The following is a 19,011-nucleotide window of genomic DNA, read 5'->3' as shown; positions in this document are numbered from 1 at the left end:
AGCTCACAACACCAACACAGCATTGCTCCATTCCCCAGCTTTTTTTAAAAAGCCAGAAATTCAGGTTTTCATGTCAATTAGTTAGCACCAAATTACACTCTTTTTAGAAAAGTATTTCAGCCAACTCTGCACAAACCAAACACAATAAACCTCGAGGCCAGATCTGCTATCAATGTTCCATTCTGAGATATACATTAAACCTTTATATTTACCTGTAAGCTGAGTGCTGGCAGCCCCATCATAAGAGACAGAGGAACTGAGACTTGGAAACATTGATCACTTGCCCAAGGAACTGCTCAGAGATGACAAACCCAACACTCACCCCAAAACCCATGCCTTCCAACCTCCGCAAGACCAGATAACCTCTTGGGCAGCTCAACCGCAAACAGAAAACAGTCTCCCTCCACTGAGAGCTACCCAAAACAAACCAACCTCCCCACGGCTGGCTCAAATGCCACCTTCTCTGAGAAACCTCCATGGGCACAATAAACTGTTCCCTGAACTGTGCTTCCAACAGCCCTCCAGCCACAGTACACCCCTGGTCTAATCCCTAAAGCACAAAGGATTGTGGAGACTACTAAGCCTGCTCCTTGTGCCAACCCTGGGGGGTGAGTCTCTTCAGGGGTGGAAAGAAGCTTTAATGCATCCCTGCTTACAGAAAGAAATCAACGGTTGTTGAATCAAAACCCCAAGGGGAGTTCCATGGTTCCCCAAGTAGCTGCTTTAAACAGGACCAGTATAAGCGAGGCCACAGCAGCAGCCTCGCATGTGTGATGCACAGAGTGAAGCAGTAGTTCTGTCTGCTCAAGCACTAGCACGTGAACAGAAAAAACAAACAATCATTCATCCCCAAAGTCAGAGCGTTGGTTCCCAGTACTGTGGAGTAGAGTGGCACCGCTAGACCAGGGAGAAAGGACAGATAATCCGCCACCACACAATAGGAAGAAGCAGGCTCTGCTTGGAGACAGATGGGCTCAGGCCATCTAAGTGGGTGTCTGATGTATAAGACTGAGTCAACAGGAAATTTATAAATGGGCAAAGAATTTACTCCAGAGCAGCAATCAACAAACATTTTCTGTAAAGAGCAAATAGTAAATATTTTAGGCATCCTACCCCGTAAGGTCGATTCTGCCATCATAGTATGAAAGCAGCCATAGGCAATAGTAAATGAATGGGTATGAATGTGTTCCAACAAAGCTTTACTTACAAAATAGGTGGCCGGCCTAATTTGACAATCTTTGTTGTATCCTCAGTAGGGAAAAAAAAACACTAAAACGGCAGTGTGCAAACACCTGAAAGGGGATGCGCATCTTCGCCCATGGCTAGAGAAATACAAATTATATTCTTACTAAATTAGCCATCACATGTTACTATTACATAACTAACTTGACCAAGAAACATTTAAAATGAAATTTCCCCAGTGCTGGTAAAGCTATGAGGGAAAAGGTATACACCAACACTAACAATGTACTGGTGCAGTAAATTCATGAAAAAACAATGTGGCAGTGCATACCAAAAGCTACAAAAACACTCCTGATGCACTGGACACCAAGCTAAAGAGGAAGAAATCGGGGAAATGAGAAAAGGAACAGGTAACTATTTCACCAGTCCCTATGTCTTCGAGGCACTGGGTAAGGCATTGTATATTCATCACTCACTTTCATTCACATTTTCTGACCAGGAAATTAAGGGTCAGAGAAGTCCCCACATTCTACCATAGGGAGTTAAACCCAGGATTGCCAGAGTCCAGGTTGAATCTGCTAGAACACGATGGCAGCCGAAACATAGCATCATGGGTACACAGATTATTTTTCCTGCAGTGTTCTAGAACAGGGGTCAGCAAACTATAGCCCCAGCCCGAATCCAGCTGCTGCCTGTTGCTCTAAATAAAGTTTTATTGGAACACAGCCATGTCCTTTCATTTACTCATTGCCTGTGCTGATTTTATCCTACAACAACAGGGATGAGTGTTGGGACACAGACCAGACGGCCTGCAAAGCAGAAAATATTTACTATCTGGCCCTTTGCAGAAAATGTTTGCCAGTTCCATCTTATAACATAAATGGAATTTACTTTCTTTCCCTACAATAGGAAAAAGGTTAAATAACTATGGTACATCAATTTTATGGAATGGTATGTAGCCATTTCTAATCATTGTGAAGGGAAGGAACATGGATAAATCCTATAATATGGGAGTTGGCAAAAGCTGGTTTAGAGTTGTGAGTATGCCAAACATAGAGTTTATTCTTCTACTATTTATTCTTGTATTATATATTTTTCCATATGAACAACTGTAAACCTACTTTGCCCACTCCTTTAAAAGCAGAAACAGTAATTCAAATGTAGGCTCAATGTAATCATGTAAAATGCATATGCTTTAAACAAAGAGAGAAGTGGAATATGTAAAACTCAATATTTAATGTACAAGGAAGGTATATTTACATGTATATTCTATGTTTCACAATAGTGTTTAATGTCATTTTGGGTTTTTGCTTTCTTTTCTTTTAAGATGGGGGAGGAAAGAACAGAGTCCAAGATATGCAGATGCAGGCAAGTAAAAATGAGATGGCAGTGGGCAAGATTCCCTGCAGGAAGCTGGGGAACACAGGCCCAGCAGAGCGCTGCTGAATGGACGAGGAAGTGCCACACCACGCCACTGAGGGCTCCTGGATGGGCAAGCGGAAATCAGGGCCAGGGCATCGGTCCTCGCTCCACCTGGAGCCTTCAGGCTGCTACACCCCACCCCCAAACCTGCTCCTCTCACAGCCTTTCCTACCTCAGTAGAAAGCAGTTCTTACCCTTTCCAGCTGCTCAGCAGTAAAAAAAAAAACAAAAAAACACACAGGAATCACTTTCTCCCCCCTCCCTCAGGTCTGCTCAGATATCACCTTCCCTGTGAGGCCTACTCTGATTACCCCATCATTCAAAATTACTACAGCCCTCCTCCTTCAAGTCATCCTCTGTCCAGACAACCAGTCCGTCAGATGCCACCCGTGGGCCCTGGACTGAGTGTAAGATTCAGACCTAGCCAACCAGAGCCACAGTGACAGGTCCCAGGATGACCACATGGTTAGGCAGACTGCTGTGATTCAGCCTCAGGACTTCTGCTGGAGCAATTAGGAAAGAGGTCCACTCCTTGCTTGGGCATTGCTACATTACAGAATGTGACCCAAGGGCTGCTGGTAGCCATCTTGCCTCCATAGAGAAGAGGCTGCCTGAGGATGAAGCCGACAGAAAAGAAAGTAGAGCTGTGAGCTGGACAGAAAGGCTGTCCTACTGATTATATAAGCACCTGAATCCAGCTGAGCCTGAAGGCAGCCCTATTCCTAAACTCTCCCATTACAAGACACTTCAAATTCCCATTGTGCTGAAACAAGCTTCTGCCACATGCAACTGGAGAGTCCTGGCTAACATACTCATGACTCCGACAAAACATTTTTTTGATAGTTCATTCAATTCACTTCAACAGACACCAACATTATAGCGCTTTGCTAAATGAAAGAAGATGCACCAAACTATCATCTAATAAATGTCGCGGAATATTGAACCCTGAATTTCTGGATTTCTGGCCTGGCTCTGCTGCCACCAGAACCCTTACTCTTATGGGTAGCATTTTAAACTACTACAACCACTTTGAAAAAAAGAGCACTCATAAATGAGCAACATCTCTGCGTTAATGCTGCTTCAGGAAAATCATCCCAAAGACAAAATCTAAAGGAAGGAAAACTACTTTAAACAAAAAATGTTCACCACATCATTACTTACCACAGGAACAAAAAAAGCAAGGAGAATTAGCTAAGTTTCCACAAGTAGAGTCAAGGGCTTAAAGATTATGCTACATGCAAGATGATGGGTTAATGATGGATTATGAAGTCCATAAAAGTGAGCAATATAAAGATCACATAACAATGTGTTGAAGTATTAGCCAGAAATGTTAAGGATAAAAACAAAATGCAGATGTATATGATAATGGTAAAATTACTTCAGCCTATATAGGTGTTTTGCAACCTTTTTTTTTATTATTATTACTTTCCCCCTTAGAATCCTTTTTAGACTTTTTTTTCCTTAATCACCACCTCTGTGAAATTTAAATACCACAGACATATTTTACATCTGTTTATGTACTACTTGCATATCTGTGATTTACACATAACAGTAAGATTTTCATGCCCTTCCCAGGGCTGATATGGACAAGATGGTACAAGCAGAATGGAAGGTGCTTTTATCTGGCGTTATGTTCACATTGCCAGAATTTACCAAAGTCCATAAAATCTTAGATTTTAGTTCCATATTTTAAGAGCCCTAAGAACTTGAATCCGTATTGGTTACCCAGGCACCGTCATGCAACAAGAAGCAGTAGAGTCCATGTCAATGAGTCTGTTGCCACTTGCTCCCTTAGGAGATGGGTCAAATATTTGCTGGCAATGGAACACTTACATCTTACAATCTACCATGATAGATCAACCCAGTGCCTTTGCTAGGGACCTAAAAAAAAAAAAAAGAAAAAAAGCTGATATCCTCACTTTTTCTGTTTTAAATGAAAACCAAAAATATTCCTTTTTCCATTCACTCATTTCAGTTTATTCTTTACTCCAAATACAAGCCACTGCTGGAGATGACCCAGTCAATGCCAAAGAGGAAATCATGACCTTCAACATTCCAGAAAATAAGAAACTGCCAAATGTACATAAACATGAAGCATGATCAGCAGTAAATTACCCACTAAGGCCAAACTCTAGTACACTAAGCCCTTAGAGCTTGCCTGTTCCACAAATTATCTGACTTCTCTGGGTCTGGCTTTCCCCACACTTGAAATGGGAGTTTCAGTGTCTTTCTAACGTAAGAATTCGTGTGTGCGCGTGCATATATGTGTGTGTATGTGTGTGTGTGTTCTAATAAAACTTTATTTACAGAAATAGTCAGCAGGCCAGATTTGGCATGAGGACTGCTGTTTGCTTAACCACAGTCTAGATCATTTTTACGTAAATAAGATTCATTTACCCAAAGGTAAATATGCAGCAAAAGAAGTAAAAGAGGTTTCCAAGAAAAAAATTAATAAAATACTGGTATAACAGAATAAATTGTACTGACACAAAGGAAACTTTCTCACACTAATATAAGAATTCTTTAAAGAATAATTACTGATTGAAAAGAGCATCAAGGGTTTCAAAGACAAAGTCTTACAAAAGACAATGCTTGAGAATCATGACTTTCTGGACTTACAAGTTTTACTTTCCCAATAACAGCAAAAACATTATCTGAAAATCAGAATTCCTTAGTTAGTGGCGGCTGGCAATCAAGTAGTCTTACCTAATATTCTTTACAGAAAAACAAATAAATAATGACCACTATCACATTAACTATTTGCTTACTTCTGTGCATACCTATGAATCCAAAAACAGTTCTATGCATTCATTAATGTGCACAAAGACATTTATTTTAGGTATAATTCTGCACCCTCCTTTTTTTTTTAGAGAATGTTAATGTTAGGACATAGCCACGTTAGGTAGGATAGATAGCAAACCGAGGCAGGGAGGAGGAGGGAGATACGTCTCTGCCCACTGAGTCAGCAGTCCTGGGCCTGGTCTGATAATATTGCCAGGTGTTCCTACATCACAGGAAACACCACGCTAACACTGGAGGAGGGCAGCCCTTGGAAATCTGTGTATTACCTCCACTATCTGGGAAAGAAAGCCTTTGAAACCGTGCTTTCATCCCAAGACCTGAAAGGCCAGAAAGGGCCCACATTGCCCAAAGGAAGAAGCCCATTAATACCTGTGGGTATTCACTCTCCCCTCTCACCGCTCCCATTCCCCCCCACCAAAGATGGACTATATAAGCCCTCAGAACAAAGGACCAGGAGTGCACTTGCCACCCTGGCCTCTGGCCGCCCTCACTTCTGCCACCTTTATACTGCTTTGCCCTGAACCTACTCTTTCACCCCTGGCCCCCACCTTAACTAGGTCTGTTCTCTTCCATGAGAATGGAGGATCAACAATAAACCCTGCTTGCATGCTGACTCACTAATATGTAATTCTTTATTGCATTGGCAGGAAGAACCGAGTTTCTAGGAGTTTCTCCCATAACCGCCATAGTGACATGTATAAATCCACTTTATTCCTTTTAATGTTTTTGAGGTATTCTTTTTTTTCTCTTTAAGGTTTTCCATCATGTGACCATACCACATATATTAATCGACTCCCTATCAATGGTCATCTTACTTGTTTCTCCTCTCACAATACCATTTATCTTGTGTATGCATTTCTTAAGAGCCGTTGCACTTCCTGGTTATTTGCACTTAATGTATTTGGCCTTGAACCCATCTGACCTCTGACTCCACTCAACATTTTAACTCAAAATACAGCAGATTCTAATTGCCAATTTATAGGGGATATTCAAGAGGCCAAGAAACATCAAACCAAACCAAAAGGATGCAATCAGCAAAATCCTGCAAGGAAACCTTACAGGATAAAATGATTCCTTCAACAAAAATTGTAAGGGGGAATAAAAGGGAAAGATGAAAGGGGAACCTACTCTTAAAAAAAAAAAAAAAAAGGACTGTGCTTCAAAGGATACCATCAGGTAAGGAAAAAAACAATCCACAAAAGGGGAGAAAATGTTTATAAACAACATATCTGATAAGAGACTTGTATCCAGATTATACAGAATTCTTATAGCTCAAAAGAAAGGAAAACAGCCTATTAAAAAATGAACAAAGAATCTAAACAGACATTTCTCCAAAGAAGATATACAAGTGGCCAATAAGCACATGAAAAGATGCTAAATATCATTAGTCATTATGGAAATGAAATGCAAATCAAAACCACAAAGAGACACCACTTCACAGTCACTAGAATGGCTATCATCAAAAAGACTGTGCGGAAACCAGATCCTTCATACAGTGCTGGTGGGAAAGGAAAATGGTACAGCCACATTAAAAAACAGTCCAACAGTTCCTCAAATGGACCTGGTAGTTCTACTCTTAAATGTATACCAAAGAGAAATGGAAACATGCAAAACCACGCAAAAACTTGTATGTGAATGTTCATACAGCATTATTCATAATAGCCAAAAAGTGGAAACAAGTCACGTCAAATGTCCATCAACTGATGAAGAGATCGGCAAAATGTGGCATAGTCAAGGCCTGGGTGTGGGAACAGCACCTGCAGAGTTGGGGAGGAGGCGCTGATTTTGCTGGAGGGTCTGGAGAGAGAGCCCAATGAACCACAAAATGAGACAGCAGCCTGCAGACACAGACAAGTTCCCTCTAAGGAGACAATGGCTTCAAGGAGAACAGGCGGTGTAGAGACTTCAGGCCCAGCCTGAGGATTCCCAGCTCACATGGACCTTGCTCAGGAGTCCCACCCTGTTGGAGAGACAGATAGAATGACCACAAGAGGATGGAGAGTTGCTGAGAAGGAAAAACTGCCCTAAGCTAGTAGTGCCACATGGGAGAATATTTTATTGAGAGACTTGGGAGGTATCACACAAGGATCCCTGCCTTAGAGAAGCTGGTGAACATCAGGGTCAAAGAGAAGGGCACTGGGGGAACCCCTTAGGAGAAGGATAACACAAATGTGATGAATGTGGGAAGAGCTTTGTTCAGAGCTCAGGTTGCATCCAATGTCAAAGAATTCACACTGTAGAAAGACCCTATGAATATAACGAGTATGAGGAAATCTTCAGTCGGAGTTCTGGTCTTTTTTACTCACTGAGGAATCCACGACATACAGAAGCAGTACCACTGTGAGGAGTGTGGCAAGGCAGAGTGTAGGTCTCGTCCAGCACCAGAGAATCCACAGGGGAGAGCGGCCCTGTAAGTGCAGCCAATGCTGTAAGAGCTACAGTCAGCACTCCTTTTACACAGAGCACCAGAGAAGCCACACAGGGAGAGGCCTCGCCAGTGCAGTGAAGGAGGGGCGGGGGCGCTTTGATCAACTCGGTAACTTCATTGGCCATCAGAAGATTCGCAGCATGCTTGAGCTGGTCTAATCCTTGCTATGTCCAAGTTTTCCGGATCACTGGTCAAGGCCTGTGAAGCAGGTGAAGACTAGGAAACGTTTTTCTCCCACTGAATGTGTTTTGGAACAAATACTGACCTGTGGTGTAGGCACATCCTAAGAGGTTTTTGAAACTGCTGCTTTCCCTTCAGTTTCTTTACCTCTTCGCGGTTACTAGTCCATCCCTCTTATTTCCTCTCTTTGAGATGGCTCTAAACCTTCCCAACAATGTAATAACTCATGCCACTATAGCCAGCAAGCTGGACACTCTGTATCTGTATTTAATTCCTAAGGATGATAGAGAGCTCTGCTGCTGTTTTACGATCAATGATGGGTCTTTAGTGTTCACCATGACCCACACTTGCATGGCATACCTTTTCCACCTTACTGCTTCCCTCTCACACCTACCCACATGACACTCCTTCTTGGATGTTAGGTTTGAATGCTGGATACGTAAAATTTGTCAAGTTGTTCACCGTTCCACGCTCCAGTTTTATCATTTGTAAAAGACGTATTACAATATAATTACCTCATAAGGTTTTTGAGAGGATTTAAAAATGTAATCCAGATAAAGCTTAGTGCCTGACAGACTAAGCACTCAATAAATATTCATTATTTGTATTAAAACTGTTGACCCTGAGAAGGAATATACCTGCCAAGAAGGAGTCCAAGCAGTTAACTGGGCCCAAATTCATAACCAGAGTCTAGCAGCCATTGCTGACAGGGGCCTCGTATGTATACTACATCACCGGGAAAAGCCACAGACTGAGCTGCCAGCCTCCTGCACTGTGTTCCTACCAGCTGAGCTGAATCTTATAAAGGAATTCCTGGAACAGTACTTCAACAAATGGGCTGAGATCTGCCCCATACAATAAGAGCTGCACAGCTATATCCTCCATTTGTGTCTTTATTGACCAATCAGTGGCTCCATAACAACCAACCTATCAGGACAGCGTTATTTGGACCAATTAAACTGCAAATTTGGATTCCTCATTTGCGCAAAAAAGGACCAATTGGTGACCAGCATGGGCACTTTCTCTGTATAAGTGGGCCTCCCTGTCCTGACCAATGTGGCTTAGTTGGTTGTGAGGACAGAACACATAAAGAGATGCAACCAATTGATGTTCTCTCTCACACGTTGATATATTTCTCTCCCTCTCTCTCCTTCCCTTCCCCTCTCTCAAAAATAAACTAAAATCTTAAAAAAATAAATAAAAGTGGGTCCCCACTTTGTCTCAGTGAAATGCACTTTCAGTTTCTCTGGTTTGCAAACTGTTCACCTGAATAAAGTCTCTCCTTTTTCTGAACAACCAAAAAAATGTGGCATAACCATATAATGGAATATTATTCAGCCACACACAAAAAAACAAAGTACGTATATATGCTACAATATGAACCCTGGGAACATTCTTAGTGAACACAGCCAGACATAAAAGGACACATGTTGTATGATTAATTTATATGAAATGTCCAAAATAGGAAATCCAGAAAGAGAAAATATACTAGCGATTGCCTGGGGCTGAAGGGATGGAGAATGACGAATGGCTACTAATTGGTATAGGGTTTCCTTTGGAGTACTGAAAATGTTCTAAAATTGATTATGGTGATGTTCATAGAACTCTGAATATACTAAACAATAAATAATTGCAAGTGAACTTAAAAATTAGACTTAGAAGACTTAAGAGAAACCAATTTGCATCATTTAAACCTTATTTATATCCTGAGGGTTTTTTTTTAAATTATAAAATAAAATTACAAAGCAATCATGGAAATTTGAACATTGGCATTAACATCTGATGATATTGATGAATTATTGCTAATTACTTATAGATATGGAAACGGAACTGTGTTTTTAAAAAGGAGTACCTGTATTTTAGAGACACATAATAAAATATTTACTGATGAAATGATACAGTGTCTGGGATTTCCTTCAAAATAAACTGGGGAGAGAGGTAGAAAGTAAATAGGTATATAGGTGAAGTGCTCATGAGTTGATAATTGTTCATTAGACTATTCTCTTCATTTCCCTGATGTCTGAAAATTTCTATCAATAAAAAGGACAGAAGAGAGAAACTATTTCCATGCCATATTATTTTACTGTGTGCTAATTAAAAAATCCACAAGTGGGAAACCCCCATTTCAGTTGTATTCTCAAGAAATGACTAATGGACACCTGTATGTGTATTGTTTACAATTTGAGGAAATAAAGAGTTTTACTTTTAAAAAAAGAAACGATTGAAAATACCTTGGACTTCCCCTTCCATCCTTAGCAAACACTTTTTCTGCCTCAATTAAAACCTTTCCAAAAGTAGGCTTTCATTCTTAATGCTTTTTCCCTAAAAAAAAAAAAAAATTGTTGGTTTCTTTTGGTAATTTGTTTGGCTTTAAACCAAATTATTTTTTAAGTAAATTTTAAATCTCTTATCTTTGATATTAAGTTGCCTCTTGAAAGGTATACTGATCAATTTCCCCTGGCTTATCAATTTCACTTATTCCTATGATGAAGGCAGAACTGTAAGCCTGAGGCAGAGCTTCCTTCGTCACATTAAAAGGAAGAGATTTTCAGGGAATACTTAGCCCCAGTCCTTGTCCCAGAGCTGGACCACAAAACAACCCCACCTGAACCCCATGTCCTTATGAAAACAACCATGATAGCTCTCAGTTCCTGACTATACACCATGTGAGAGGCAAAATACCACTCACTTCACCTAAGTAATGTTATTTGATCATTTCAATAAGCCTAGGGGTCAGGTACTATTATATATCTCCATTTTGCTAGGACTTCCAAAATGATCAAGTAACTTGCTCTCAATCACACAGCTTTATGTGGCAGGACCATGATTTGAACCCAGGCTGTCTAGCTTCAAGGCCTGCACTTAACACCAAACTATATTACCTCCTGGGTAGAAACCAGCTCATCACATCTTTGTTGTGGTATCACTAATGTTCAAGGACCAGAAAACAATTGGTCCAAAAATCATTCACTCTAGACACAGAAGATGGACTGTCTCCCATGAAACCCACCCTTCGATCCCCAGCTCCCTCATTGGAACCATCAATTTCATAAATCTTGCTCTTGAATAGCAAAAACAAAAGCACAGAACTTGAAAAAAAAAAATCCACAGAGATCACTTAAAAGTTAAAAATGAAGAGATGTATTGCCTTCCCCTTGCCCCCTGCCGACCTTCAGAAATGCCTGGGTAAAATGCCTAGGACCAAGGGGCTGGACTTTTCCGTGAAGAGCAAACAGGCAGTGTGAGAGTAAGTGGGTCCTCCTAAGTAAATCCAGATCCCAGTCAGGGTGAGCACAGAGGCTTCCCTGAGTCACTCCCATCTCCACAAGCAACACCCAGGAATGACTTAGCACCAAAACAACAGAGGAAAATACTGAGAATTCCCATCTAAGTCTAGGGGCTAAACTTCAGAAACACTGAGGACGGCTTTTCACACCTACCTCCCTCCCCCTCAGAACCTCCCCACCAAAACCAGTCCCCTCCCTTTGTGGGAGGAATTGGAGTGGACAGGGCAGGGCAAGCGATGGTCCCCAGATGGGCTCCACATTGCACAAGGGAAGGCTGGCAGGACCCGACAAAGAAGATCTCAAATGATCTAAGAAAAGAAAATGAAGAGGCTGGAATTTGACGAAAAACCAAAATGTAAGAACCAAGGACCAAAGTGGGGAACAACTGGTGACTGGAAGAGCAAAGCACTGGGGACGGAAGACTAGAGGGGCGGGGAAAACAAAGAGGTTGGAGAATTCATAGTCCTCTGGGGACCAGGAGCTAAGGGGACACGGGGTTCAGGGGTCAGCAAACTAGACGTGTCTAGAGAGGACACTCAGCCTTTGTGGAGACTGAAGTGACTGGAGACAAGGGGCCTGGGTGGTGGGGATGACTGGGGAGCTGGGGGACCCTTAATTGGCAGTGGGACTCAAGGAGTCCAAGAGTGAGTTGGAACTGAAACACAGGAGGGAGCACCGGGGGTCTGGTAACTGGGCAGGGGGTCGGAGGACGGGGAGGGACTGGAGGATTGGGGTACAGGTGTGGAAGAGCTGGTTTTAACTGATGGACTGGAGTCAGGGGACTCGGAGTGCCTGGACTTCGGACGTCAGGGAACTGCAGGTGACCAGGAGCCAGGAACTGGGGTACATGGGGTCTGGAAACTGGAAGCGAAGGGACGGTGGTCTAGGAACGAGACGCAGGGACTCGGGCCGGAGTGTGCAGATGAAGTGGCGGGAGCCGGGGCGGCCGGGACAGGTGACAGCGGCGAGGCCGCCACTCACCGCTCATGGTGCCGCTCCCCGGGCTGGTGCCTGCGCTGTACCGCCGCCACTGCCGCCACTGCCGCCACTGCTGCCGCTGAGCTCTAGACAGGCCGGGCGACAGCGCGCCGCGCCTCGCCCCGCCCCGCCCCGCCCCGGAAGTGGAGCGGCACAGCTACGGCCCCGCCCCCTGACCCGGAACGTAAATTCCCCTCCGCCCCAACCCCAGGACGCAGGAGCCTAGACTTAGTGCAAAGCATTGGTGGTTGAGGTCCGGGAGCAGACAGCATCCCCTTTGGGGATAAATGGTGGTCAGCGAGTCCTGGGGGGGTGCTCTGGGGACGGTCAGGACGCCGTCTCGTCCTCCTGGGCTTACACCTCTGCGGGAAAGCCAGATAGTGAACAAGGAAGGCTACTAGATGAAAGGTTCCAAGCAGCGTTAGAAGCTGAGGAAGGGCATTTTTTAAAGAGTAACGGGCCAAAGCGTGGGTACAGGGGAGATGGACAATCCTAAAGGGCCTCTCTGAGGAGACGATTTTAGAGCTGATACCTTGATGCTAAAGAAACAGCCCAGGAAGATCCTCAGGAAAGGTGTTCCAAAAGCAGCAAGTGTAAAGGCGTTGCCTGGAGAGGTTGATGGACCGAGAGGGCAAATGAGAAAAGGGTATTAGAAGATTGAAGAGGTGGGTGGAAGGCCTTGAAAGCCGTCGTAAGGGGTTTGTACTTCTCAACCTAACTCTTAAGTAGGTAAGACATTGGGGGGCACTGCAAGAATTTAAGCAGAGGAGTGACGCGGTCTGAATTAAGTTTTTAAACTATTAGGGGTTGAGAATGAATTGTAGCAGGACGAGGTGAAGGAGGAGCAGCCGGTTAGGGGGGCATTGCAGTTGTCCAGCAAGAGACAGTACCTGAGGCTAGGGTGGTGGCAGTGGAAATGAAAGTAGATGGATCCTGCTCCAGAACTCGAATTGACAACAATCTTATTAATCCAGTTTCCCACCCCATTTTACAAATGGGGGTTAGAGGACCCAGGAAAATTAAAGGAGTATTTGCTAAACGTGTTTGCCTGCAACTCAGAGTAGAGAAGTACATTTTATTGTAACAACCATATTTATATTTAAGTATTAATAGTTTAACAACAATTCTGTAGGTAATGTGTTCTCTTCCACTTTACTTTTTTTTAAAATGCTGACTAAGACGCATGATCCACAAATATGCCTTGATACCCAGTTAAAAACACTGAACTGCAGACCAAGCCTCACTGAGAAAAGAGCCAGATTTCCAGCCCAATTCTGTTGTGACCCACAGTCCCATGGTCTTTCTATTACATTCCAACTCAACACATAATCTCTGGACCCTTGGAATTTATCTTTTGGGCTCAGCAGAGGTCAAGAGCTGTTTGGAGAATGCATTATTCTCTGCAGCAGTGTTTATAATAATGAAAAAGTGGAGAGCACCAAAGCCCAACTATAGTAGAATAGCTAAGCAAATCATGGCTAACCTCACAAGGAATCTCTGCAGTTGTTGAGAATGCTAATTATAAAGATTATGGGAGAGCGGGAAAGGCCACTGATAAAACATTAAAATGAAAAAGCCCCATGCATCCCTAGCCAGCACATCTGCAAAGTGAAACATCATTGGTTCAATTCCGAGTCAGGGCACATGTCTAGGTTGCAGGTTCAGTCCCCTGTCAGGGTGCATGGAAGAGGCAACCTATTGATATTTTCTCTCCCTCTTTTTCTCCCTCCTTCCCACTCTCTCTCTAAAACATAAATTTTTTTTTTTAAAAAGCCCCATGCAAAATGGTCTGTACACCATGATTACAATTGTGTCAAAATACAGCCATGTGTAGGAGAATGTAACAATGAAAATACTTGTCAGATGGGTACTAGACTTATCAGTGTAATCACTTTGTCAGTTATCTGAATGTCTTATCACCATGTTGTATACCTGAAACTAATATGATATGTCAACTGTAATTGACATTTCTTACTTTTTCTTTTTAATGAAAATACTTGTGTATTCAGTTGATAGGGTTGTTTTTCCCATTTTCAAAATTATACTTGACAATTGTTAATTTCTTATTCTAGTTAAAGAGTGGGTATGCCTGAATCCTCCCTAAAGAGCCTAGTGTAGATCTGCCTGCCTCTGTAACCTTTGGTAAGTCATCACATACATGCTTCATGGAGCTGTCATGAAGATGACTATGTTATACTTTCTCATAGCACCCAGTACCTTTTTTTTTAACGATTTTATTTAGTTATTTTTAGAGAAGGGAATGAGAAAGAAAAGGAGAGAAATATCAATGTGCGATAAATACATCATAGGTTGCCTCTTGCATGCCCCCATCTGGGGATCCAGCAGGTTGAACCAGTGACCTTTCAGTTCACAGTTCGGCACTCAATCTACTGAGTCACACCAGCCAGGACTTTTTTCTTTATATCACTTGGTGCAGGATAAGTTATTGAAATTGTAGTTTGTGCTTTTTGTTTTCTACAACCAACCATCCCCTTTAAGTATTGTAATTCCTTCTCATTGAGATGTTAGCCTGGTCCTGGAAGTTAAGAATCAAACACCTAACGTCAACTTTTGCAACATCGAAATTCATTGAGGAGGTTGTTACTGGGCATGTGGGAATGAGGAGCAGCTAGGAACGATATAGCAGAAAAGAAATGTGTGCCTGCCCTCAGAGAGACCTGACCTCAAAGGGACTAATAAAAATCATAGCGATGTAACTAACCGAATCACTTATTATGAACCAGATATCTTTATGGAAAAAAATATTTGCATGTATAACATAAAGTGGTTAAGCAAATTTATTATAGTCACCAAAGGTCTATAACTTTCTAGTAACAGCCAGGATTGAAACCCAGACAGTCTGGTTCCAGAGTCAATGCTTTAATCACTATACTGTTTTTTCTCCTATGGCGCTCAAGGGCCTGGAATGGAGCCATGATGGGCCCCAAATGGTTAAAAAGATTCCCCCAAAGTGTCCCTATATCCCAGACTGGATACAAAAAGCACAAAGCCCCAAAACCTTGAGGTTCTATGCTGTGGTGCCAGTGGGCCTTTGAGCAATGATCAAAGTCAACAGATTATCACAGGGCATCACCTGTTGCATAGCCTTTTCATAAGGAGCTTTGCTTAACTCCAGGAAGGGACCCCTCTCCCTGTAATGACTAAGATTGTAGCCCAAAGAGATGGGAAACTCAGAAATGGAACTAAGTTAATGTGAAGCGAAAAAAGAAATAGATCAAAATGTCTGGTTTAAATCATGACTTTGCCAAAGTAGCCGGCTATGTTACCTTGCTCTGACTTAGCTTCTGTCATGATCTATAAAATGTAGATGATAATGGCCCACCTACCTTGTAGTTTTGTTTTATGCATTAAATGAGTTAGTACGGGTAAAGCACTTAGAACAATCCCTGCACATTAGTAACTACGTAAGTGTTAACTATCGTTATTGCTTGTATTTGGGCCTGTAAATGATACCTAGTAAACTTTTATCACAGTTTGTAATTCTACATATATTTATATAACTATAATGATGCCTGAGGTTACCATTAAGCTGGAAACTGAAAAGGTCAGGAACTACCCATGCATTGCACACTGAATTAGCATGGTGGACTCTAGGCTTCTCCTATCAATAGAAGTGCATAGAATAACCTTACTTGCCTTTAACAATAAAGAGAAAAATTCAGTTTGTTCTGAAGTACATATGTGTATGTATAGGAGGGAAGTGACCCAGCCATAGAAATTTGTGACTCTGGGACCTACACATTGCAGTTCTTTTCTCCAGTGAGTCAAGAATTTCATCATTGAAACCAATGAAGTGTCTACAGTTAAGCTCCCAACAGTAAAATAGAGAAATGTATCTAACATAAAGATTTTCTAGGATTAGAGGACAAAAAGCTATATCAGCAACTGATAACAATCATCCTAAAGAGATCCCATATATCATCCTTTCCTTCTGACAAAAGATTTTGAAAGTAGCTCTACACTACTCAAAATGGTTAATTATATAGTTGAAATTGATTTCTCCATCCTTGCAAAACACCCAGCAGCTTGCAGGCCATTGCAATAGTCATTTGTTTTTGTGGTGACAAGGATGGTGGCGCCTTCCTCCATAGCGGGGAGAGGAAAGAAGTCATCAGAATCAACCTTCTGTAGGCTCCTCACACAGTCTTCACAGGTACATTCTTCTACTGTGTACGCCAGGCGTTTGGGAAGCATTTCCTCACGGCTCCTGCTATCTTTTCTATCATCCACGTCAGCATTAGCCTCCTTCCGGAGAGCTGATCCTGATTATGCAGAAACAGAAAGGTTAACCTAAACTTCCCAGGGGGGTATGGTCATAACAGTCTTAGCAGTACACCTCAGGCTCAAAACACTATGAGACAGATCTTTTCCTACAAAACAAATGAGTGTAGTCCTACACTAGAAATCATGAACTAGCAGACCACCAGACACAATAGGCTCAAAGACATACCTTAAGGTATAGAGTGTTTTTAGTGTTTACTTATGTTGGCCACATTTGAAAATCGAGTGATTTTACATACAAATCTAGACAACTGGCTTCGGCCTTATTTTACAAGCATAAAACAAGTTACCACTGTACTATCACAGTACACCAAGATTAACCCATGGGTCATACTTTAGAATTCAAAGTAAAGAGGTTTCTCTCTTCACATTGTGTATCAGATTAAAATTGTTTTAGTGAATCTCTGTGATCACATAAGGAAGGAGTCTCCATTATGCCCCCATTATATGCCTGTGGAGTTTTACTACTTCCCCAACCTTCCTCATTATAATTCCATCTTCCAAAATACCACACTTAAAAGTCACCCCCCCTCCACCTTTCTCAGACCTCAGGCATAACAAAAATAAAATGGAGTGAATTATATAGGATAACCATTTACCTTTCCTTACTGCACAAGAAAGTAAAGAAGGTAGATGGTTTACAGATTATGCACACAAAAAAATGCATAAAGAAATAAGGCAATGGCTACAGAGTGTTCGGGAATCAGATCATGGGCAAAGGTGCTGCAGATATAGTTTTATCTTAAAGAGCCCTTTAGACCTTGAGGGTATTAAGGAACAATCACTTCTCTAGGAAAATCCAGTCCTCTGGGACTGCTTCTCTCCTCCCTGTGAAGATAATAATCTTTGAGATAATTGCTCAAACAATCCAGGAGCAACTAGTTATTCATTTCTAACATTTTTCAGCAGTAAAATGTTCACCCAAGCAAATAACACATATTTGTATTAAATATATGACCACAGGTCTTGCTGAATATACTTCTCCTGATAGTAGCACACCTGGCTAGCAGTTTCTGATAACATGACATTTAATTAATGTACAAACTTTGATCAAAGAGATGGATGGTTTGCACTGGCCAGGTAGCTCAATTGTTAGAGTGTCATCCTGATACACCAAGGTTGCTCGTTCGATTCCCAGTCAGGGTGCATACAAGAGTCAACCAATGAATGTATCAATGAATGGAACAACAAATCAATCTCTCTCTCTCTCTCTCTCTCTCTCTCTCTCTCTCTCTCTCACACACACACACACACACACACACACACACCCCTTCTCTAAAAAAGAGAGAGAGATGGATGCTTCCCAAGGAAGCCTCAGTAATTCAAAAGAGTAAATATCAAGGGAAGAATGTGGGAGAAGGCTGACATTGTATGACACCTGCAAAGAAGGTGTAAACACTAGAAAGAAGACAGGTCTCTTCTACCAAGAAGTTCAGTTAAGGTAACTGTTCTCTAACACACTCAAAAGGGCTCTAACCAAATGAAACATTCAGCATAAAAAAGGAAAAGGAACTGAAGCTAGCAACAACCACTTCCTAGAAACAGGTTTCAAAGATTGACTGTCAAACCAACCTGTGCTTTTAAATTCGTCCCTTAATTGTTGAGAGTTCATCTTCCTTAGCAAGAACATCAGCACGAAAACTGTCAAAGACACTAGCAAGCTCAGGCCCAAACAGGTCCAAAGAATGACATTGGTTCCTTTCGCTAAATTAAAAGAAATGTCAGAGAGATAATGAACTGATAACATCTACATCAAGTAAAGATTATTTGCTATCCAATTCCCCTAATTCATCAACACTGACTTTCAAATGCTAAATAACACTTAATTAGAAGAGTTGATAAAATACTGGGTTGCTAACAGTGCTGAATAAAATTGAGTGCAGCTCTGAATAATTACTTTATTCCTGTTGGCATTTAAATAATTCCCCTGTTCCCTTTTCCTTTTTTGCAGAAAATCTCACCATCTTCCCTTGTAATGTTTATTCCTTGAATAAAGAGCCAGTATACAGAGAATACTTCACATCAATGAATAATTACTCAAGCAGTGGTACTTACTTGTATTACAATAACGCTGACACCTTGGAGGAGGGGTATTAGAACATCGAAGTTGACACGATTTGCAAGCCTTCAGCAATTCGTCAAAATACTCATTTTGGAGGCACTGCTGAGCCATCTGGAACTCGTCCACAAAAAGAAACAAGGAGACCACAGAAAGAACAGCATGGAAAGACAAGTAAAATCTCGTCAAGAATCCCCAGCAAGTGGAGTGATAGGCACCTACAATGTTGAGGGAAAAAAAGAAGCGCACTTGGATGACTTGGTTCTTAAGAGAGCTGCCTCCTTGACCAGTGGTTGCTAAGGATTTGAATACCAACAACAGAGTTACCTTTTCATAGTTTGAAGCTTGGGTAGGGGAAGGATGGAGCGTGA

At 41.9% G+C, this 19,011-nt stretch overlaps 2 protein-coding genes across 2 annotated transcripts in view; both read right to left on the bottom strand.

The window, feature by feature from the left end:
• SNX29 (sorting nexin 29) overlaps nt 1-12,402 on the bottom strand; it is a 547,242-nt gene extending 534,840 nt beyond the window's left edge. The window contains exon 1 of the mRNA XM_054589590.1: nt 12,283-12,402. Within this exon, the coding sequence (XP_054445565.1) occupies nt 12,283-12,289 (7 nt within the window). The 5' untranslated portion in view covers nt 12,290-12,402. The remainder of the gene's footprint in view (nt 1-12,282) is intronic.
• Nucleotides 12,403-16,112: 3,710 nt separating this feature from the next.
• TNFRSF17 (TNF receptor superfamily member 17) lies at nt 16,113-18,793 on the bottom strand. Its single transcript, XM_054589239.1, has 3 exons — nt 18,637-18,793; nt 18,154-18,285; nt 16,113-16,562 (listed from the first exon to the last, which is right to left on the bottom strand). The coding sequence occupies exons 1-3, from the start codon at nt 18,752-18,754 to the stop codon at nt 16,279-16,281; spliced, it is 534 nt and encodes a 177-aa protein (XP_054445214.1). The 5' UTR covers nt 18,755-18,793; the 3' UTR covers nt 16,113-16,278.
• Between the last annotated feature and the right edge of the window lie 218 nt (nt 18,794-19,011).

This window comes from Pteronotus mesoamericanus, unplaced genomic scaffold, assembly GCF_021234165.1.
Source record: "Pteronotus mesoamericanus isolate MK-2021 breed Mesoamerican mustached bat unplaced genomic scaffold, CSHL_Meso_final scaffold_167, whole genome shotgun sequence".
Classification (NCBI taxonomy): domain Eukaryota; kingdom Metazoa; phylum Chordata; class Mammalia; order Chiroptera; family Mormoopidae; genus Pteronotus; species Pteronotus mesoamericanus.
Note: the sequence above shows the minus strand (reverse complement) of the source record. Positions and strands in the feature narration are given on the sequence as shown.

Bases quoted from the DNA above. Each gene is read 5' to 3' on its own strand.
- TNFRSF17 (XM_054589239.1), bottom strand. From the start codon at position 18,754: ATGGCTCAGCAGTGCCTCCAAAATGAGTATTTTGACGAATTGCTGAAG. The intron at 18,286-18,636 runs GTAAGTACCACT...CTTTTAATTTAG, and splicing joins TCAGCGTTATTGTAATACAA to CGAAAGGAACCAATGTCATT. The intron at 16,563-18,153 runs GTTGGTTTGACA...CTGCATAATCAG, and splicing joins GGACGAATTTAAAAGCACAG to GATCAGCTCTCCGGAAGGAG.